Raw genomic sequence first — 23469 nt, forward strand, 5'->3', positions numbered from 1 at the left:
TGCCCAGACTTGGGGTATCTGGGCTGAGTGATCCAGAACCATCTAGACTGAGATCACCCTGCCATGTAGCCAAGAACCCAGGGCCAGGTAGACAGTCCTTTCCGAGAGACTTGAAAAAACACCTATGTAGGTAAAGGTAATTCAAAAAGTAGTGAAGTAACTGGGCCAGAGCAAAGCCCAAGAGAAAAACTGTTCCAAGAAGGTCCCACAACAGGCTTTCTGAGGATTCCAATACTGAAGGGGTCCTCCAACTTGAGCAATAACTGAAAACCCAGCCCATCCCTTCCTGCCTGCTTCCCTTCCCCGACCACGGAGTTTCATTCCCACACCTATGAGGGAGAGACGTAAGAAGGCCTTGGAGGAATCTGGGCCAACAACGGTGGCCCTCAGGGCCTGGCCAATCCGGAACTTCTTATCTGGATGCTTCAGCACCTGGAAGGATAAGAAAACTCCTGTGATGCTTGAAGAAACTCTGTCATTCATCCAAAACCAAAGCATTTAAGTCTCCATAGCAAGTATCTCTCAAACCAATCCTTAAATAAGCATAGGGTTCCTTAAGCCCACTGTGAACCCACACACCAGACACTGAACCAAGCTTAGGGAGCTTGGGTCCCCTCTGCAGGAATCTCAAGCACACTGACCTTGAAGCTCAGAGAAGTGAGCAATAAGGGAATTCTCCCCCGGATGTCTGGGGCAATCTCCACCTCAAGCCATTTCTTCACCACATTGTACTGAGGGGAAAAAAGGAAACAAGAGTAGGGCAAATATAATACAAGGTTTCCTGCCATTAAAACTTTCCTAAAACCACAAGGTGGAAAGGGCCCTGGTACAACACTTTTCCAAGGGACAGGAATCCACCCTTCCATCCCACTGCTCCTGCCCAACCTCCACTTCTCGCTGGCTTCCCTCAGATTCCAGCTCAGAGCCTTTGTCAGCCTAGCAGAATGCAGATCTCTCCTAGGGTCTAAGCTGACCAGGAGGCAAAAGAGATTTCAGAGATGTCCTCAAGCCAGAGAACCAATCCCACAGACCTCCAAGCTCAGCTGTGCCCAGTGATTGTTAACCATCTCGAGAGGCCAATTTTTTGTTTCCAAACCAATTCGGATTTGGATCCTTCACTGTTTATGCAATGTCTTGCCCTAAATAATACTCCAATTTCAAGTCAATTTAACAAATCATTTATCAAGCAGCTGCTATGAACATAGCATCATAGTGATAAACAAAAGCCATGGCCTGCCTTCAAGGAGATTACAGCCTACAAGCAGTAAGTCAAATCAGTGGGCAAATAACTACAGCAGCAAGCAACATGTAGGAAGTACAACATGCTACAGGTAATAGCATGTTACCTTCCATCATAATAGTGATGACGGAAGGTTACATATGCTGAACCTTGAAGGGCAGAAGGCAATAGGAATGAATAGAGGGTATTCCAGATGTAGAAACCAGCATGAATAAAGACAGGAAGGGAAAAAAACAGAGGTTTTCAGAATGACTGTGGGTCAGATGATGAAGAGCCTTATCTGCCACACTAAGGCATCTGGGGCTTATGAATGTGTGTCTACAGACAATAGGTAACTGTAGGGATCAAGCATCAGTGACGATCATGGTCAGAGATGCTCATCAAAGAGGAATCTGGCAACAATAGAGAGGTGTTATTCTTCAAGGTCAAACCCGATCCAGCAGCCTCTCCTGTATGTTTCAACCGGTACAGGCTGCACTGCTTTCTTCCCTTTTTGAACTCCTGTTCTAGCTGGGTTTAGAACACATCATCTGGCACCCAACTTCATGTTGTTTTATAGTACACCTGAACCTTATGAAAAGCATGAATCTAAAATCAAAATTATATATATTTATATTCTAAATCTTGCCCTATGTGTTGCTTTCCATTTCTACAACTAATCCACCAACATATTAAAAAATTATGAGCTGTTGCTGGGCGCGGTGGCTCACGCCTGTAGTCCCAGCACTTTGGGAGGCCGAGGTGGGCGGATCACGAGGCCAGGAGTTCAAGACCAGACTGGCCAACATGGTGAAACTCCGTCTCTACTAAAAAATACAAAAATTATCTGGGCATGGTGGCTTGTGCCTGTGATCCCAGCTACTTGGGAGGCTGAAGTAGAGAACTGCTTGAACTGGGACCCGGGAAGCAGAGGATGCAGTGAGCTGAGATTGCACCACTGCATTCCAGCCTGGGCTACAGAGAGAGACTTCATCTCAAAAAAAAAAAAAAAAAAAAATTACGATGAGCTGCTTGTTAATTGTGTGTAAGCCATATTTTAGCTCCCTAATTAGACCAGAATTTCTCTGTGGCAGAGGCCATGTACTGTCTCCCACAACCCCAGCATGGTAGCACAGACTCAATGCCTTTCTCTGCTAATGGCCTTTCTTTCCACTGTCACGCCCTTCTCTTCTGAAAGAAGAATGACATATCATAGCAGGGTGGCAAAACTACTTACCTTCTTTAAAAAGCAAGTAACAGTCTGGCCGGCTTGGTACTCTTTAATCTTCTCCATGGGGCTGACAGAGTGAGTGTTAAGAGCAGTGTCACCAACCTCCAGCTCACTGTTTGCAGAAAGGAAATAGAGTAAACCCACCTTTGGATAAGACTTCGAGTTTGAAACCATCTCCCCCAAGTGGCCACAGACTGATTGTAAGGGACTCCCCTACTCATACCTACCATCCAAGGCCCTATTTCTCTCTTCAAAGAAGAATGTCCACAATACTGGCCCGAGGCTAATCTTTTCGATTTCATTCACCTACTTATGAACAAGCTGTAAAGCAGGTGGCCCACAATAGTCTTTATAGACTCAGGAAACAAAACTGTTTTACTTCTTTCATAATACTTTGGCTATTGCTTTAGTTTGCAGAACTGCTTTCAAAAATTATCTCTCACTAAATCTGACAACTGTGTGAGGTCAGCAGGGAAGATATATTAAACCCATTTTATGCTATTGAAACAGGAGTTAAAGTCAAGGCTTCTGACTCAAAACCCAGCACTCTCTGCCCTATGCTGCCCTTTCATTAGCATTTTCTTGATTTTTTTTTTAAATAAAAAGAGCATCCATTTATTCAAGTAATTTTCTTTTCTTCTTTTTGAGACAGAGTCTTACTTTGTCACCCAGGCTGGAGTACAGTGGTGCAATCTCAGCTCACTATAATCTCCACCCCCTAGGTTCAAGCAATTCTTGTGTCTCAGCCTCCCAAGTAACTGGGATTACAGGCACCCGCCACCATACCTGGCCAATTTCTTTGTATTTTTAGTACAGACAGGGTTTCACCATGTTGGCCAGGCTGGTCTCGAACTCCCAACCTCAAGTGATCCGCCCACCTTGGCCTCCCAAAGTACTGGGATTATAAGGATGTCAACCACAGCACTCAGCCTTTGATTTTCTTTTTTCTTCTCAGAAACTTACCATTCCACAATCACCTCAAAGAAATCACAGAACTGCTACCCCTACTTACCAATTCAAATGATTTCTAAGCCCAAATGAACCAAACTCACCAATAAAACGATACAAGTAATGACAGTAAATTTGTAAAATACAATAGCAAGTGCTCTCAAATGTAGAAAAGGGAACTTTCCCATCTAGTAAAATAAGAATTGCATATATCCTATGACCCAGTATTTTCACCCATGAGAAATCCTTGCATGTATGCACAATGGAACAAATTCAAGGTTGTTCACTGTGGCATTATGTATAAAAGAGAAAAACTGGGCCAGGCACAGTTGGCTCACGCCTAATCCCAACACTTTGGGAGGCCAAGGCAGGTAGATCACCTGAGGTCAGGAGTTCAAGATCAGCCTGACCAACATGGAGAAGAAACCCCGGGTCTACTAAAAATACAAAAAATTAGCTGGGCGTGGTGGTGCTTGCCTATAATCCAGCTACTTGGGAGGCCGAGGCAGAAGAATCGCTTGAACCTGGGAGGCAGAGGTTTCAGTGAGCTGAGATTGTGCCATTTCACTCCAGCCTGGGCAACAAGAACGAAACTCTATCTCAAAAAAAAAAAAAAAAAAATGAAAACAATTGGAAACAACGCCAAATGTCCTCCATCAGCTTGAGAACAGAGAGAGTTTGGCACATTCACAGGATGGATTACTATTTTAACTAGAGACTCAAAAGAAATAGAAACATAACAAAATTTCAAATGAAAAAAAGCAAGTTGCAAAACAGTAAAAGCAAGTTGCATTAACTTTATGGTACAACATACCATGTACATAAATTTTTAAAACTATACAAAATAACCATTTGTAGACACACATGTGGGTATAGTTGCCCCCTGGTATCTGCAAGAGATTGGTTCCAGGAATCCCCACAGATACCAAAATCTGAAGGTGCCTAGCTCCCCTACATAAAATATAAGAAATGGTGTAATATTTGCATATAACCTATGCATATTCTCTTGTATACTTTAAATCATTTTTATATTACTTATAATACCTTAATACTCTATATGCTATGTAAATAGTTATGTTGCATTTTTTGCGTTTAACTTATTTATTTATTTATTTATTTTATTGTCCTTCCTCTCCCCAAATATTTCCAATCTGTGGTGGTTGAATCCTCGGACGCAGAACCCAGGGATACAGAGAGCTGACTACACATATTACTAAAGTAGAAAAACATGAGCTGGATATATACATCAAATCATAATGGGGAATGCATTCTCTGGGGATCGAATAGATGCTTGGGGAAGAAAACGTATCCATAAAATTTTACTTTTTTTATTATTAAAAAAAACTTTTTTGAGACAGAGTTTCACTCTTGTTGCCCAGTCTGGAGTACAATGGTATGATCTCAGCTCACTGCAACCTCCACCTCTAAGCAATTCTCCTGCCTCAGCCTCTTTAGTAGCTGGGATTACAGGCATTCACCACCACACACCCAGCTAATTTTTGTATTTTTAGTAGAGACAGGGTTTCACCAGTTGCCCAGGCTGGTCGTGACTCCTGGCCTCAGGTGATCCACTCACCTCGGCCTCCCAAAGTGCTGGGATTACAGGCATGAGCCACCGCACCTGGTCTTTTTTTTTTTTTTTTTTTTTTTGTTAATTTAAAGACAGGGTCTCACTTTGCCACCCAGGCTGCAGTGCAGTGGCACAATCTTGGCTCACTGTAATCTCCACCCTCTGGGCTCAAGTGATCCTCCCACCTCAGTCCCCCAAGTAGCTGGGACTAAAGGCAGGCGCCACCAGACCCAGCTAATTTTTGTACTTTTTCTAGAGACAGGGTTTCACTATGTTGCCCAGGCTGGTCTCGAACTCTTGGCCTCAAGCTATCTGTCTGCCTCAGTTGGGATTATAGGTGTGAGCCATTGCACCTGGCCAAATTTTACTTTTTAAAATACACAGAATATCTGTGTGCCTGGCACTGTAACATGCCACTTACAAGATCTCTAATACAGAGTTGGGCTGAAAACATTTATTCACTCAATAGCTGACACAAGAATACCTCTCATGTGCTGAATTGTGTCCTGCCAAAATTCATATGTTGAAGTCCTAGCCCCAGTAACTCAGAATATGGCTGTATTTGGAGACAGGGTCTTTAAAGAGGTAATTAAGTTAAAATGAGACCATTAAGTTAAAACGAGGACTGCTGTCCTCATAAGAAGTTAGGCTACCAATTAGTAACAAACAAAACAAGCCAGGCACGGTGGTTTACACCTGCAGTCCCAGATACTGGGGAAGATAAAGTGGGAGGATCCCATGATCTCAGGAGTACAAGGCTGCCATAAGCTATAATCCTGCTACTATTCTCAGCCTGGATGACAGAGCAAGACTCTGTCTCAAGAAAACCAAATAAGAAAAGCCAACCAAAGAACCAAATTGAAAAATGAGCAAAAGACTTGAATAGACATTTCTCCAAAGAAGATATACCAATGGCCAACAAGCAAATGAAAAGATGCTCAACATCACCAATTATCACAAAAAGGCAAATTAAAGGCACAATGAGATACCACCTTAACACCCATCAGGATGACCACTAGTTAAAAAAAAAAAAAAAAATAGGCCGGGCATGGTGGCTCACATCTGTAATCCCAGCACTTTGTGAGGGCTGAGGTGGGCAGATCACCTGAAGTCGGGAGTTCAAGACTAGCCTGACCAGCATGGAGAAAACCCATCTCTACTAAAAAAAAACACACACACACACAAAAATTAGCCAGGCATGGTGGCACATGGCTATAATTCCAGCTGCTTGGGAGGCTGAGGCAGGAGAATGGCTTGAACCTGGGAGGCGGAGGTTGCAGTGAGCCGAGATTGTGCCATTGCACTCCAGCCTGGGCAACAAGAGTGAAACTTCGTCTCAGAAAAACAGCCCAGAAAATAACGAGTGTTGGCAAGGACGTGGAGAAACGGAAACAGCTGACAAGACTGTAAAATGGTACAGCCATTAGGGAAAACAGCATGGAAGTTTCTCAAAAAATTAAAAATAGAATTACCATATGATCCAGCGATCCCATTTATAAGTATACACTCAAAAGAACTGAAATCAGGATCACAAAGAGATATGTGCACACTCATGTTCAATACAGCACTATTCACAATAGTCAAGAGGCACAAGGAACCTAAACGCCCATTGACCAATGAGTGGATAAACAAAATGTGGTGTACACCTACAATGGAATATTATTCAGCCTTGAGAAGACCGGACATGCTGGACACAGTGGCTTATGCCTGTAATCCCAGCATTCTGGGAGGCTGAGGCAGGCAGATGCCTGAGCTGGGCAACAAGGCAAAACCTAGCCTTCACAAAAAAAATACAAAAATCAGCTAGGCATGTTGGTGCATGCGTGTAGCCCCAGCTACTCGCAGGGCTGAGGTGGGAGGATCACTTGGGCCCAGAAGGTCAAGGCTGCAGTAAGCCATGATCATGCCACTGCACTCCAGCCTGGGCAACAGAGCAAGACCCTGTCTCTAACAAAAGAAAAAAAAGGCCAGGCGCAGTGGCTTATGCCTGTAATCCCAGCACTCTGAGAGGCCAAGACAGGTGGATCACGAGGTCAGGAGATTGAGACCATCTTCGTGAAACCCTGTCTCTACTAAAAATACAAAAATTAGTCAGGTGTGGTGGCGCATGCCTGTAGTCCCAGCTGCTCGGGAGGCTGAGGCAGGAGAATCGCTAGAATCAGGGAGTTGGAGGCTGCAGTGAGTCGAGATCGTGCCACTTGCACTCCAGCCTAGTGACAGAGCAAGACTCTGTCAAAAAAAAAAAAAAAAAAGAAAAAAAAAAGACAGGACATTCTGACAAATGCTGCAAAATGGATAAACCTTGAAGACATTATACTAAGTAAAATAAGCCAGTCACAAAAGGATACATACTATATGTGTTCCACTTATGTGAGGTACCTAGAATAGTCAAATTCACAGAGACTGAAGGTGGAACGGTGGTTGCCAGGGGCAGAAGAGACAGAAACAGTTGCTGTTCAAGAGGTATAGAGTTTCAATCATGTAAGACAAAAACTTATAGAGATTTGCTGTACAACATGCATTTAGTTAACAATATTGTAATGTACACCTGAAAATTGTGAAGAGGGTAAATGTATGTGTTGGTACTATAATTTTTTTAAATGAGAGGAGATGAGGACACAGATACATATAAAATACCATGTGAATACACAGGAGATGCCCATCTGTAAGCCAAGAAGAGAGTCCCCAGAAGAAACAAAACCTATCGACACCTTGATCTCAGACTTCTAGCTTCCAAAATTGTGAGAAAATAAATTTCTGTTATTTAAACCAAACCAAACGAAACACACAATATATATGGATATGTGTTATCCTTTGTTCCTTTCCCGAAGTGATTTTAAACTTCCTCTCCAAAAAGAGCAACCCTCCAAAAAAAGAAATGTTGGCAGTACTGAATAGGGAGCCTATAAGAAAACACACAGCTAACAGGGATGCCAGAGACACCTTTTAAACTCCTGAACGGCCTTGTCTCTTTCCTCCCACTCCAGAAGAGTAACCAGGTAAGACGAATCTTAACCTCGAGTGCCCCTCAACACCTCTGAACTCAGCTCTAGAACAGACAGCATTCTCAGCTGGGCGTAGTGGCTCACATCTGTAATCCCAACACTTTGGGAGGTGGAGGTTGGCGGATCATCTGAGGTTGGGAGTTTCAGACCAGCCTGACCAACATGGAGAAACCCCGTCTCTACTAAAAATACAAAATTAACTGGGCATGGTGGAACATGCCTGTAACCCCAGCTACTCTGGAGGCTGAGGCAGGAGAATCGCTTGAACCCAGGAGGCAGAGGTTGTGGTGAGCTGAGATGGTACCATTGCACTCCAGCCTGGGCAACAAGAGCAAAACTCTGTCTCAAAAGAAAAAAAAAAGAACAGACAGCATTCTCTTTGTGCATGAGATCCCCATACAAAATGGGGAATAAAAATACAGCTATAATTTCTCTGTTAAGTCAAAACCATCAGTTAAATGTTTTTCATCCTGACTTCAAAATATTTTAAAACATAAGCATCAGAGAAATACCACTATGTTTCTCAAGAGCCTTGAGATAAAACAAGTCACAATACAACAAAGGTCCATAGAGGAAGTGAAAGATGTCTGGCCATCTGTCTGGGAGTATGTCTGGCCATCTGTCTGTCTGTTATTATAACTCTCCATCTCCCACCCACTTAACAAATCCACTTGATTCCTGACGTGGCTCACTCTGCTACAGTCAAGTACCCCCACTCACACCACAGTCTTCCAACACCAGCACTGTTACTGAGAGGTTCTTAGTACTCCTAGGATAAAAACCATTTAAGATCTCAGTGTTCCCACAGAGTTTACTGACTCATCCCTTGTGTATTCGTTAATTTAAGATACCTACCCTTAGTTTGAATAAACTACTTGACCTCAACCCTAATTAAGGGTTTAATTAAAGCAAGACATCACATGTCAGAGGTGAAGATACTACAGGCTGAAACCATTAATATGAAGAGGTTTCTTCATTTTCCCAACAAAGACTGGAGGGTAAACACAGTCAAAATCTACAAAACTAAGGAAACCAGAGTCAACAAATAGGACTGCAGTTCATCCCCCAAATCTTATTATTCTGAAACCTGAGTTTAGGGCTTACTTTGAGGTTCCAAAAGTGTTATTAGCATCTGAAACTCAATGTGCCAGGAATACTTCCTTTTTTTTTTTTCTTTTGAGATGGAGTTTTGCTCTTGTTGCTCAGGCTGGAGTGCAACAGTGAGATGTCGTCTCACTCCAACCTCTGTCTCCCAGGTTCAAGCGATTCTCCTGCCTCAGCCTCCCAAGTATCTGGGATTACAGGTGTTCACCATCACACCCAGCTGATTTTGTATTTTAGTAGAGATGAGGTTTTACCATGTTGGTCAGGCTGGTGTGGAACTCCTGACCTCAAGTGATCCACCTGCCTCAGCCTCTCAAAGTGCTGGGATTACAGGTGTGAGCCACCTCGCCCGGCCCTGGAAGTTACTTTGGAGGCTGTTTTATAAATCTCTAGGTGCATAAGACTTACAACCCGGATGGATCTCAGGATTGACCCTGCAGAGCCTTTCTCAATTAGGGTCATAAGCATCTAGCTTCATTCACTAAGGGTCTATCAATCTGAGAGGCTGGGTTCTTCCTCATTCTCCTCCCCAGAGTATCTCATGGAACACTCTTCTCTACAGAATCTACCACAGCATGACCTGAAATTCCAGCTCGGCCTCTAGCCCACCAAGCAGCTGTCCAGGTTGAAATAACAAGTATTCTTGGATACATGTTACTTATTTAGGGAATTACTGAGTTATAGAAAATTGGACTGAGAGTAAAAAATGTTTCTTTTTGTGACATGCTGACAAAGAGAACTGCAACCAGGCTTTAAATTGATACTTAAAACCGGTACACAGCCTTTGCATTAATTTTCATATGATCCCTCTAGTCCTAGGAGAACCAATTATCCCCACTAGAAAAACAAGAAAACTTGGATAGAGAAAGGGAAAAATAAAAACTAACACTGGCAAAATCAAGATTCAAACTCAGGACTCCTAATTGCTAAGCCCAGTGCTCTTTCCATAATACAGTGCTGCTAACGTCCCCCTCACCTTGGCCGAACACTCAGCTCCGGGACGGTTCGAACAAATCTGGGGTGACTTATTGGGAGAAACCTAGAGAAACAGATAAGCTGAATCATTTCTCTTCATCTCTGTAACACAGTAATCTCTCTCTACTCTCCACCAAACCAAGCTTACAAAAGCACCCTGTTCTACTGTCACACACCACTGAAGAGAGATGTGTCAGGCTGAGGGTTTCCATTCCCAACCTTTGCAGTTAATGGTAAGGAGCAGGCTCATCAAATCTTTTTTTTTTTTTCTCAGACAAGGTGTCACTGTCACCCAAGCTGAAATGCAGTGGCGCAATCATGGCTCACTGCAGCCTCAACCTCCTGGGCTCAAGCAATCCTCCCAGCTCAGCCTCCCAAGTAGCTGGGACTACAGGTATATGCCACCATGCCTGGCTAATTTTTGTATTTTTAGTAGAGAATTTTCCTTACAGTCTATATACTCCAATTCTTTTGTTCTAAATATAAGAAAACTGAGGTCTCATTTAGTTAGAGGATAAATGATTTACTGAAGACCCCACAGTTAGCTACTGAAATTAATATGCCAATTATTGGCCAGACTTTGAATTATTTTTTTGCTGTTCTTGTTACAGCAAGAATTTCTGCTACAGTAACATGTGGCGACTAGATTTAAAGTAAATGAGTATAATTAGGGTGGGAGGTGGAAATGGATTATGACAACTGCAGATGTATACAGCGCAGTAACTGAGGCAGGCAACCCACTAGGCACGGAACAGACTACGCGTTCTCTCTTTCAGTCTTCACAATGGCCCTAGCCCTACAAGGTACTCACTACCATGACTCTCACTTTACAAATCAAGACAATAAAATTTGGAGTTAAGTAGCTACTGCCACGTGGTCACAGTTAATCTAGGATTCAAACCTGGGTCTGACTCCAAATCCATGTTCTTAACAATCATACCATATATTCCATATTTTTTTTAAAAATCATGCAAAAGAATTATTTGGTGAAGGCCTTTTGTTAACTAAAAGAGAATATGACTTAGATGCAAGTTTTTGGAGCTCACCTACTTTCCCACTCCTCCCACAGCCACAACAATCTCCCCTCAAAGCCAGCCCACCCCCCAGCCCACCATACTTGAATGTCTTCATGTCTCGCCCGCCAATCACTCGGGCAGTGACCATCTTCCCAACCTTCAGCTTGGTAGTAGGAGAGGTGCCCTCTGGAACATCATCTAGAATGTGGGAGGCATGTATACAGCCAATGATGCCATCTTTCAGAGTCACAACTACATGGGTGGGCTTAATGGACTTCACAGTCCCTGTGACCATGTCCCCAATGGAGAGGGTGTGCTTCTTTATGGTCCCTTCAGTCAGAGCTGGATCCACTTCTTCATCCTCGTCAACTGTCTCAGAGTCCTTCCGGGTCGGCCTCATGGTCCTCTTGGCAGCAGGCCCCTCCACGGCCAAAAGAAGGCCAGTCACTCCTGGCTCTGTGGTCTTGAGGGTTAGGGAGACACCCTGTCCCACCTGCAATTTCTCTGAGTCAAAGCGGAAGGTGTCGTTGAGGTGAGAGGTCAGGGAGAAAGCTACCAGGTGGCCAGTCTCTACCAAGGAGGCAATGGCAAAGGACTTCTCCAAGTGCTGCACAATTGCCTGGTGTTTGCTGCCTTTCCTCAGCTACAAGAAAGAAAAGCCATCATCCCTGCTTTCCTTACACAGCATGGTCACTCATTCATGGCCCCACTGGGCAAGGTATGGCTGAGGAGACCCTCTGGGGTCCCAAGGCTAGGGAACCCAAGGCTGGTCTGAGCTGGAACAGACTGGCCTTCACTCCCTGGACCTAGCTTTCCTCTCCTGTACACTAAAGTCATGGGGCTACAACTGAATTACCTTGGCTTGGTTTTTGTTAGATCTAGTAAATCTGAATTTTCCAAGTTATTGAGATAATTCTGATGCACAGCCTTGCAACCTCTAACAGCTCTCCCAGCTTAGAGACACTGCAGTTCCTAACTCTCAGTCCTGCAGCTCCCCCGCCCCGAATTTCATCACTCTTCCACCCAAGCAATGAATAGATCATTACTGAGAGCTTATTGTGTGCAGGGCACCTAGCCTCTCTTTCCTCAAAATCCAAATTGTGTTCATGCTCTTATATGCCCAAGCTTCATTTAAGTGATAAAATGGTACAGGGTCCTGCCAGAAAATTGAATGAGAGGTTAGTATTGCTTTCTATTCTCTGTCTGTCCTAAACTCTTAACATTGTCAGCAACTAGAAATTAAGGATTATATCTATACTCTACCGTACTCTATGCAACTAGGTGCCTAATAAGTGCTTTAGACAGTAACTAAATATATTCATCACCCAGAGAAAATACTAATTTTGAGATTTCCCTCAAACCCATTCTTACATCACACAAGCGTCCAGAAGGCGAGGCAGGCCAGAGTATGGATGCATAGCCTGGAGGTCTGAACTGCCCGCAGACATGCGGTTTGACTCATATGATGTTTTTAAAAAAGTAAGTTTCCGGTTGGGCATGGTGGCTCACGCCTGTAATCCCAGCACTTTGGGAAACTGAGGCAGGTGAATCACGAGGTCAGGAGTTTGAGACCAGCCTGACCAAGATGGTGAAACCCCGTCTCTACTAAAAATACAAAAATTAACTGGACATGGTAGCAGGTGCCTGTAATCCCAGCTACTCGGGAGGCTGAGGCAGAGAATCGCTTGAACCTGGGAGACGGAGGTTGCAGTGAGCCAAGATGGTGCCACTGCACACTGCACTCCAGCCTGAGTGACAGAGTAAGATTGTCTCAAAAAAAAAAAAAAAAAGTTTCCAACATTTTCAGCTTTTATTTCAAATAAAAATCCAAATTTTGCCTTCTCTTAAAAATCAAAGACTTAGCAGCACTAGCCCAGATATTCCCACCTGGCAACACTGGACAGGACTGAACAGTCTCAGACCCATGTGGGCTGGGCATGCACACTCCAGCTTGTTAGAGTCCCAGGCTGGCCACTCCCTACCCACACAGCCCTCCACGCCTGCACACTACTTGTCTGGCCCTAAAGATGGAGTGCCTATGACACCACTTATCACCGGAACTCAAAAAATATATATATTATTAAAAACAAATGTGCACTTTATGCAGGACATACGTTCATTAAAAAAAAAAAAGTTTACCAAAATTTTTTTTCTTATGTTCTGGGAAGCCCAACAACTCACCTAACAACAGGTGTCGTTTACAATGCAGACTCCCACACCTGACTGCCTCCCCTACCCCACAGGTGCCCCAACTCGGTTGCTCATGAGGCTGTGCACGCCCTGCAGCTCCTCCAGGCACTGACTCAAATAGAATAGAAGTCAGCACTATGAACCACACCAGGACGAGAGGTCTAAAGCAGGAGTGTCCTGGATCCATCCAGGCACAGGGCTACCCTCGCTAGAGGCATCTGAGTTGGAACCTTTCAACTGTAAGCGTGGGGTTAAAGGGTGCCTCATGTGAAACCATGGAAATGGAAGTCAGGAGCAAGCTTACCTTTCTGGCTTTTCTATTCACCAAGTCCTGGTGAAGGGAAACGTGCACTTCCAACTTCAAAAGATCAACATTTAAGATTACAACCTTCTTTTTCTGCCCAGATTCCACCTCCTGTCCTGCAGTGCAGAACCAAACACAGTGTGATTATCCTTCTGGAGCAGGGTGAAGAGAGAGCAGTACCTCTCACGTGCAGGCGATACCCCTTAGATCCAGAAAAGCAAAGAGGACATATGTTCTGGGTCCATATGGGCCATAATTAGGGAAACCAAGGGTCTATCTCCTATAGTTCAAGTTCAGATGGGCCTTAATTTATGTAACCTAATATATAAAAATCTAGATTTACCCAACTACAACAATTAAAGGATTCATACCTAAGCCTTTGCATTCACACAAGATAGGCATGCCAAAAATCTCTTCTGAATCAACTCATCTACCCTATGTATTTAGAAATTCTATATCCAGGAGAGGGGGCAATGGGCAAAGGGTCCTCCCACTAACCAAAATGGGCAAGACAGAAGCACTCACCCCCACGATGGTATCTGCTGGCTCTCAGGACCAGGTTGGGCACTGGGCCCCCACTGAATACCACGGAGCCATCTTCCAACACCTCCTGCACAACTAGGTCAAGGAACATTCCTGGGGTCATCTCAGCCAGCGTCTGGATCAACACAGAGTCTGCCAGAGACCCAAAGGAAACACGATTAGTACCATAAAACAACAGTCTCACTGTTCTCCTCAGGCAGTGTGCTGTCACTACAGAGGACAGGGTAACACTGGAACCACTTACAAGGTAAAATTGCTTTTTGCAAAAATGTTCAGTATCCATGAAAACTCTTGTCACAGGCAGACAGACCTAAGCTCCTTGCTAATCCTACCTGACCATAACTCATGGAAGTAGCCCACAAATACCAGGGAGACAGGCTTTCCTTTGGTTTCTGGATAGTCACTGTTCCCTCTCAAGCCTCCTTCTATGAAAGTCCACTAAAGTTACAACAACCCCACACAATGGTTCAGTTTAAGAGGGCCAGAATAATAACCCCTCCCAAAGCCTAGCAGGTCCCAGTTCCATTTCATCTGCTGAATAAAGGAATGAAAGGTGAAAAGGCAAGTGAATTCACACAAATGCAAACATGAAGCCACAAAACTAAGAGAAATTTTGACAGTGGGGACAAGGGGACATCTAGGATGCTCTTAAAGGGGTGTGATATAAACATTTATTGAGCTGCTGCACAATTAATAACTGTGCACTTTGGCTGGGCACAGTGGCTGACGTCTACAATCTCAGCATTTTGGGAGGCTGAGGCGGGTGGATCACTTGAGGTCAGGAGTTCGAGACCAGCCTGGCCAACATGGCAAAATCCTGTCTCCACCAAAAATGCAAAAATTAGCCAGGCATGGTGGCAAGTGCCTATAATTCCAGCTACTTGGGAGGCTGAGAAAGGACAATCGCTTGAACCTGGGAGGCAGAAGTTGCAGTGAGCCAAGATGGCACCACTGCACTCCAGCCTGGGCAACAGAGGAAGACTTCGTCTCAAGAAAAATAAATAAAAATAATTTTTAAAAATATGTGCACTTTATGCAGGTCATACTTCCATTAAAAAAAAGTTTACCAAAAATTTTTTTCTTATGTTCTTCTGAGAAGCCCAACAACTCACCTAATGACAGGTGTCATTTACAATGCATACTCCCACCCCTGACCGCCTCCCCTGCCCCACAGATGCCCTACCTCGGTTGCTCATGAGGCTGCGCACGCCCTGCAACTCCTCCAGGCACTGACTGAGGAGGAGGAGGCTGGTGGTGGCTAAGTCTCCCAGACCACAATCTGACAGCCGCAGCGACAGCAGCATCCGCTGCTTCTCCTCATCCACATTGGTCACCTTTGCCACCACTGTCTGACCCTCAACAAAGTGGTCACTTGTGGAGGTCACAAATTTGTCACTCATGATCTGAAGAGAAGAACAGGCAAGAGATGAGGAGTGGAAAAGTCTTCATTAAGACAACCCACTTGATGTGCCTAGAAAGGGGTATGTGAGTGGGGGAAATGGGACCCAGGAGGCTCCCCCAAGCCGTCTTTGAGGACAGCTCTACTCCCCTTCCATAAAAACAGAGACTCCGGGAGAGGACACCCAGTCAAGATGGCACATTCATGGCAAGCCAGGCAGACACCAGGGCAGTCCTCACCCCTAACACCCCACAGCAACCCTCTGCCCCTCACTAGGCTTGTTTCTGGGGCCCTCCCCTCTGCTCCCATTTAAAAAATTTTTCTGGCAGGGAATGCAAATGAGATTTTCCCAGGCAAAACACCAGGGAGACAGGCCTACAGAGGGGAAGAAATACTGATGAATGATCTGTGGCAGCAATCAGCTGCACACCATTTGCTCAGCTGCCTTCCATGACTTTGGTGAGTCCCATCCCCACTCCAGGCCTCAGCTGATGCCGCACACACACCAAGAGGCTCCGCTAGGGGACTGCTGGGATTGTTCCCACCTGACAAGTGCAGGACTCAATGGCGTGGGGGTGGGGAACAGTAATTTCAAGGACATTCTGGTCCCTTAACACCTCAAAAACCTCAGAAGTCTGCAAAACCTATACTCAGCAGCTCAGGATGATCAACTTCCCTGTCTAAATGTGCTGAGAGAATAAAAACAAGTGCAGTCATCTTCACACTGGAGACTAAAGTCTTCAGAGCCACTGCCCGCCTGCCCAATGTGGAGTGTGGAGTGGGAGTGGGAAAGGTGTCCCTTCCTCCTGACGGTCATACAGCTAAGCAAGAGGAACATGGACCAAAAGCTCAGCTCCACTCACCCCTCCCAGATGCCTTTATGTCACACAAACTTTAAGTGGTACCCCTGAAAATCTTTCAAAAGAGTAAAGTATCCTTGGCCGGGGGTGGTGGCTCACACCTATAATCCCAGCACTTTGGGAGGCCAAGGCCGGTGGATTACTTGAGGCCAGGAGTTCAAGACCAGCCTGGGCAACACGGTAAAATCCTGTCTCTACCGTTCAAAAAAAAAGCTGGTCATGGTGGTGGGCACCTGTAATCCCAGCTACTTGGAAGGCAGGAGAATCACTTGAACCCAGGAAGCAGAGGTTCAAGTGAGCAGAGATCACACCACTGCACTCCAGCCTGGGCAACAGAGATCACACCACTGCATTCCAGCCTGGGCAAAAACGCCAGGTGTGGTGGCTCACACCTGTAATTCCAGCACTTCAGGAGGCTGAGGCGGGCGGATCACGAGGTCAGGAGATTGAGACCATCCTGGCTAACATGGTGAAACCTTGTCTCTAGTAAAAATATAAAAACTCGTTGGGCGTGGTGGCACGCGCCTGTAGTCCCAGCTACTCAGAAGGCTGAGGCAGGAGAATTGCTTAAACCTGGGAGGTCGAAGTTGCAGTGAGCCAAGATCGTACCACTGCACTCCAACCTGGGTGACAGAGAAAGACTCTGTCTCAAAAAAAAAAAGTAAAGTATCCTACTCCTCCCCACCCACCCACCCTCAGGTTCTGTGACCTCATGTCTCTCCTCAAGCCCTTGTACATGGAGCTAAACTTACAGCTTTTGGGGCCAGTCCACTAAGACCTGAGGGGAACTGGATGAACACGCCATAGTCCTTGATGCTCTTCACAAAACCAACAAGCAACATTCCAGGATGGATTTCTGAGAAGCTCTTGGGATCCTGACCACCTTCTACTGTGGAGACCAAAGCCGGCTTCCTGCAAAGAAGCTAGTGGTACTTCATCAAGGAATGTTCCAGAAAGGGCAGATGAACTGTCCATCTCTCCCATCTCCTTTCTCTACAGAGAAAGGCAGAACTGCAGGCTGACCCTCTGCTCCTACAGCGATTCTCTAACTGTGCAGACCAGCAGCATCGACATCACCTGAAACATGGGATAAATGCAAGTTCTCAAGCACCACTCAGACCTATTGAATTAGAAACACTGGTGTGTCCCAGCCATCTGCATGGCCCAACTGCACACTACAGCTGAGAATCACAGTTTTACTCCATTCCCGATTCACTCATCTATACATTATGAGAGGGGACAAAAAAGGGATAGCTTATCCCCCTGGTCTGGCAGCTGGATCCACCATTACACAATCCTCCACTGCCCACTCTTCACACTGATGAACTCATTTTCCCTCCTCTGCCCATTTTTACTCCAAGGAGAATGAACTTTACATTCTGTGAGAAGAGGCTCCTTCAAAGCACTCATGCTAAGACCAAAGGGAATATTCCTGAGCCTATAGCCATAAGGGAAGAAGGCGTAGGGGAAAAAAAGAGGAAGGGAGGACAGAAGCTACATTAGTAATTGTTCTAATCCAAGGGGCAAGCACTAAATGCCTCAAGGAAACTAGATGTGCTCCTGAGCACTCAACTGGGCCTCCTCTCCAGCCCCCGAGAGTCCCCTTCTCTGCGACCTTTCCGGCTACTCCACCCTGACCACCAGCATCTGCTGGCAGCACTTACTCAGGCCTGCTCTTACTTTCCATAGCACAGGCTTCATCATTGGTTTGGTTTTGTGGAGGTATTTCTGAGGTCAAATAGCTGTCTTTTCCCCCATGGAGTTTCTAACTAATTTCCCTAGAATTTCCCATCCAAGCGCCCATGCCCCCCGACCTTCCTCTGCTCCACAGATACCAGTCAAGGATACAACATGCCCTTCACTCTGGCTCAGACACAGGACTCGGTGAAGGGTGTCACCTGCCTGGAGCCAATGATGTAACAGTGGGCCGTTGGTAACGTGGTCTGACAGATGAGACGTGGGGAGGAAAGCACAGGTATTGTGGGGCAGGACAGCCACCTCCAGCCCATCTTTGGTCTTCTCTAAAACCTTCACATCTACCAACTAGCCAGAGAAGAGAAACACAAAAATAGCACTTGTGAACAGAGAACAACCTGATCTGGATCAGGGAGGGCTCCAAGGCATCAAACTTAACACCAGGGATCACTAAGAGAAAGAAAGCTGTTTCTTCCAAACCCCACCCACCACCCCAACCACCCAGCATGCACGCACGTGCACATGCACCAGGACTCATGTGGGCCCATCGCAATTCTTCTCTCAAGTCCCTCCACGAAGACCAAGGAAAGCCAGAACTGCAGGCTGGCACTAGAGACCCGAGAGGAAAGAGGGCAGCAACCCACTGCTGAAAAGCCCTACCGTAACAGGACTTTCATGACAGCTTCCATTTGTTCTGGCACACAGGAAAGAACGCATATGACGTCCTCTCTCAAGAACCCCTCTAGCCCCAAAATCTTATCTCACTGCCTCTGTCTTTCCGCTTCATGGGTTCCAACACACCATGTGTTAGTGGTACCCTGCTCTCTGTCACTGTAATGTAAAACAGCTTGTCCAGAAAAGTCCAGGTACCTGCCCAACATTAATGGCTTTTCCTTTCTTCTGATTGTGTCCTGCAGGCTCTTTCTTTGGTTCTGGATCACGCAACAGCTTGAAGGATAAGAGCATCCTCTCTTTGGATGGCTCACTGTTCAACACGGCAACCTTCACCACCTGGTGAAAAACCACACAGGCTTGGCCAACTCCTCCCAGCAGGCCTTGCAGGCCCTGCAGCATGCCTTCCACTAGTGCTGCAGAGGCCTTGAGAGATCAACCAAGCCCCTGGATCAGATCAGAAGTCAGTGAAAAGAAGAAATGCACTGAGCGCTACACAATCCCCACAGGGCAACCTTTTGGATAAAAGGAAGACATAAATAACTTGTTTTGTACAACCCAAGTCTTAAAAATTATTTTTCTGTTTGAGGTGTGGATATGCTAATTACCCTAATTTGATCATTACACATTGTAAGCATGAGTTGAAATGTCATATGGTGGCCGGGTACAGTGGCTCAGGCCTGTAATTCCAGCAGTTTGAAAGACCAAGGTGGGCTGATCACTTGAAGCCAGGAGTTCGAGACCAGCCTGGCCAACATGGTGAAACCCCATCTCTACTAAAAATGCAAAAATCAGCTGGCATGATGGCACATGCCTATAATCCTAGCTACTCAGGAGACTGAAGTACGAGAACTGCTTGAGCCTGGGAGGAGGAGGTTGCAGTGAGCTGAGATCATGCCATTGTACTTCAGCCTGGGAGACAGAGGGAAACTCTGTCTCTTTATTTTTTTCTTTTTTTTTTTTTTTTTTTTTTTTTTGAGGCGGAGTTTCGCTCTTGATACCCAGGCTGGAGTGCAATGGCGCGATCTCGGCTCACCGCAACCTCCGCCTCCTGGGTTCAGGCAATTCTCCTGCCTCAGCCTCCTGAGTAGCTGGGATTACAGGCACGCGCCACCGTGCCCAGCTAATTTTTTGTATTAGTAGAGACGGGGTTTCACCATGTTGACCAGGATGGTCTCGATCTCTTGACCTCGTGATCCACCCGCCTCGGCCTCCCAAAGTGCTGGGATTACAGGCTTGAGCCACCGCGCCCGGCCACTATTTTTTTCTTTATTATTATTATTATTTTTAAAGATGGGGTTTCACCATGATGGCCAGGCTGGTCTTGAACTCCTGACCTCAGGTGATCCACCCACCTCAGCCTCCCAAAGTGCTAGGATTACAGGCGTGAGCCACCGCACCCGGCATGTCTCAAAAAAATTTTTAAAAATTTAAAAAAGGCCAGATACGGTGGTTCATGCCTATAATTCTAGCACTTTGGGAGGCCAAGGCAGGCAGATCACGAGGTCAGGAGTTTAAGACCAGCCTGGCCAACATAGTGAAACCCTGTCTCTACTAAAAGTACAAAAATTAGCTGGGCATGATGGCGCGTGCCTGTACTCCCAGCTACTAGGAGGCTGAGGCAGGAGAATCACTTGAACCTGGGAGGTAGAGTTTGCAGTGAATGAGAAAGGGCCATTGCACTCCAGCCACTTGAGTGACAGAGGAAAACTCTGTCTCAAAAAAAAAAAAAAAGAAATATCACTGTATACCCCATAAATATGTACAATTATTGTGTATCCGTTTAAAGTAATAAAAAAGTGTTTTTCCTAATGATATCGACTCACTAGTTTTACAGCACTGCCCCCGTGTGGTGACAGTGATCTCACAATTTCTGTTATGAGAGGCACGACTTTATTACAGGTAAAGACCGACCTCTTCCAAGCATGCCTGAGATCTATCAGCTTGCCAGCTTCTGCTGAACCCCCCTGAGACTTTCTCTCTGTTCTGTTCCCCATCTCCTCCATTCAGCGGGCTTACATCCACTGCCCCATGTGCTCTCCTCCTCAACCTCTTAAACACAGCCCTCCCCACTTACTGCTTCTTCGTATTTGTGTTTGTGGGTTCACCAAGGGTAGAGGGGACCTGTTTAGGGGAAGGGTTACCTGGCCAGTGTAAAAAACTCTCTCTGGGTCAGGGATATACTCAGTACTGAGCTCATGCTTGGGCACCAGTCCCTGCACATCACTGTAGAACTTCACAATGCAGCCATAGTCCTTGACCCTGATGATGAAGCCATGTGTCTGCAGACCAGGCTTGGCATCGGCATAGCAGGTAATGGCAGGTAGTTTGGACTCAACCAGGGTTTTCTTCAGGGTCATCATCAGCTTCTTGGCTTCAGGGTCACAAAGCAAAACCTAGGGGAGAGACATAGGCTATCATCAAGTTATCTGTTATGAGAGCCACTGAGCTGGTCTTGGCAACCTCTTAAACCCAAAGACCATGGGGCCATTCCCCAAGAACCTGCTATAGCTTTTCCTCTAATCATCTCAGCTGCAGATTCTTCCTGCTTCCTGCTGTATGAGGAAGCATACAAATCACTATTTCAAATGTAATTTTTGGAGCATACAAGCTACTATTTCAAATGTAATTCCTCCCATAAATTACTGCAAACTACCCACTCCTGATCACGAAGCAACACTCATTATCTTACAGCACCTCTATAGTCCTGGTTACACTAACTTCTACACCATCTTAGCTCCTTCCTAGTAGGCTTTGTATCTAGTCTAACAGAACCAATGAACCAATTTACCACCTTAGTACTGCTGTTTATTAGCTATGAAATAAGACGAAGATGCAACTCTCTTTCACTCCTCAGGTCATCTTTTTAAAGACAGAAAAACATTATTTTAACCCTTGACCTCACTACTGTAAAATTTTGCACCAATGGGCAATCATTACCTCTGCTGAGTCAACAATGATGAGATAATATGCATACAGGAAAATCTAACATGCTGAGTCCTACAGAGCACAGGCTCCCCGTGAAGCACTCTGTGTGCCTCATCGTGTTGAATCTTCACAATCCTATGAAGCTTGCCTTGGGATTCAAGTCTTTGTCATAAATCCCCCATGTTTTGGCAGCTTTGCCAGGGCTATTTCTGTGCCTGGAACATACCCTTTGCTCTCCCCAGTCTTCCAAATCCTACCTATCCTTTCTGGTGCAAGATCCACCTCTGCCAGAAATCTAGAAAACTTTATTGTCATACAGAGCTGAATTCGAAAACTGATTCTGCCACTTATTAGCTGTGTGACTCTGGGCAAGAGAGTTGGCTTTCCTAAGCTTTAATTTCCCCACCTGCAAAATGAATATTACTTAATTGTTAGTACTGTTTCAAGGATTAAATGAAATAATCCATGTCACATGGATTATTTGCCTAGCATAGTAACTGGCACAGAATACCTGTTAGTGGCAGTCGCTATTGATAACATCAATGATTCTGGCTGCTCCAACCCACCCTCGTCTCCTCTTTCTCAGGTGTGACCAGAGCACACAACCTGCACCAAGCCACATGGCAAAAGGTCACATGCTGGCTTGCTCTCTCTTCATGTATGAATATTTTAACTCCCAATCATATACACAAAACAGGGACTCACTTTACTCTTCCCAATGCCAGGTACAGCACTAGACACACTGCAGACATTACACACTCACTTTGTGGAAAAAGGCAGAAACTTCAGCTGAGACCTGCTCTCTTCCCATCCAGCCAAAACCCCAAGAGACCCTTCAGGAGGCTCACCCGGCACTTGACTTCATCCCCGATGTGGTACTTCTTCTCTGGATTCTTCATCAGGATGTCAGCCAGGTGCATGGGAGGTACCAGGCCCCTCATCTGCTCGCCCACTTTCACCAGCATCCCATATGGCTTTATGGTTAGCACCGTGCCCTAGAGAGTCCAAAGACAAGCTGCCACGATGTCTCAAGAATGGCCCTTCCCTTACCTCTTACAACAAAGCATGCCACACCTCTTGTTCGCAGCCACCTTCCTGGGTTAACTGTGCCTGTTATTCCAGATGGCACAGGGTGAAGCTGGATTATGTCATCAGCTTTATTTATGGGAGCCTTCGCATCTTTCTGTGTGAGCATGTGCTTTCTGTGTGCCTTAAAATATCCCAAAGGAAGGGACTATGTTGAGATCTCCTAAGGAACAAACTCTACATATAAAGGGAGCTGCTCAATTAGAGCCAAATGGTTGGAGAGGACAGGTAACTGAAACTGGCTTGTCACTAATACCCCAGGTAGCTCAATTATCACAGGACTAACTTTTGACCTGGTCTAATAATCACCATCAAATCCCAAATCCCAGGATTTATGATCTACTGCCTTTGTGTAGCTGGGTGGTGCTAGTAAGACCTTATCTTGAAATTAATTACAAGTTACTCAAAGAAAGAGAAAGAAATTCTAGTCAGTAGGCAGAGGCAAGCAACATGACTTTCAATGTGTTCACATGAGGACTAACGAGCTGACAGTCACCCGAATGTGAACTAAAGAATGCCTGAAGGTGAGGGAGTACCTAATTACATGCTGAGATCTTACCTTTACCACTGCCCCAGGTTTGATGTCATGATACCTAAGGTACTGAGCTTCAATAATAGACCTAGGACAAGGAGAAAACACAGAATTAAATAAACTAGGGCAGAGGTTGCCTAAAATTCAGGGCTACCACAGTCATGCTGGCAAGAAAGAAATCCCTCCCCAAGC

At 45.4% G+C, this 23469-nt stretch overlaps 1 protein-coding gene across 4 annotated transcripts in view; it reads right to left on the bottom strand.

The window, feature by feature from the left end:
* PDCD11 (programmed cell death 11) overlaps nucleotides 1–23469 on the bottom strand; it is a 54352-nt gene that overhangs the window by 12272 nt on the left and 18611 nt on the right. For all 4 annotated transcript variants that reach the window (XM_021673000.2, XM_021672999.2, XM_021672998.2 and 1 more), the window contains 14 exons: nucleotides 23305–23365; nucleotides 22508–22654; nucleotides 20876–21127; nucleotides 18930–19070; nucleotides 18213–18407; nucleotides 17117–17287; nucleotides 15289–15508; nucleotides 14088–14237; nucleotides 13563–13678; nucleotides 11170–11711; nucleotides 10054–10116; nucleotides 2457–2562; nucleotides 642–731; nucleotides 330–432 (listed from right to left, as the gene is read on the bottom strand). In XM_021673000.2, the coding sequence (XP_021528675.1) occupies nucleotides 330–432; nucleotides 642–731; nucleotides 2457–2562; nucleotides 10054–10116; nucleotides 11170–11711; nucleotides 13563–13678; nucleotides 14088–14237; nucleotides 15289–15508; nucleotides 17117–17287; nucleotides 18213–18407; nucleotides 18930–19070; nucleotides 20876–21127; nucleotides 22508–22654; nucleotides 23305–23365 (2357 nt within the window). The remainder of the gene's footprint in view (nucleotides 1–329; nucleotides 433–641; nucleotides 732–2456; nucleotides 2563–10053; nucleotides 10117–11169; nucleotides 11712–13562; nucleotides 13679–14087; nucleotides 14238–15288; nucleotides 15509–17116; nucleotides 17288–18212; nucleotides 18408–18929; nucleotides 19071–20875; nucleotides 21128–22507; nucleotides 22655–23304; nucleotides 23366–23469) is intronic.

This window comes from Aotus nancymaae, unplaced genomic scaffold, assembly GCF_030222135.1.
Source record: "Aotus nancymaae isolate 86718 unplaced genomic scaffold, 86718_ANA_hifiasm-v0.15.2.pri h1tg000010l, whole genome shotgun sequence".
In the NCBI taxonomy this organism is placed as follows: Eukaryota; Metazoa; Chordata; class Mammalia; order Primates; family Aotidae; genus Aotus; species Aotus nancymaae.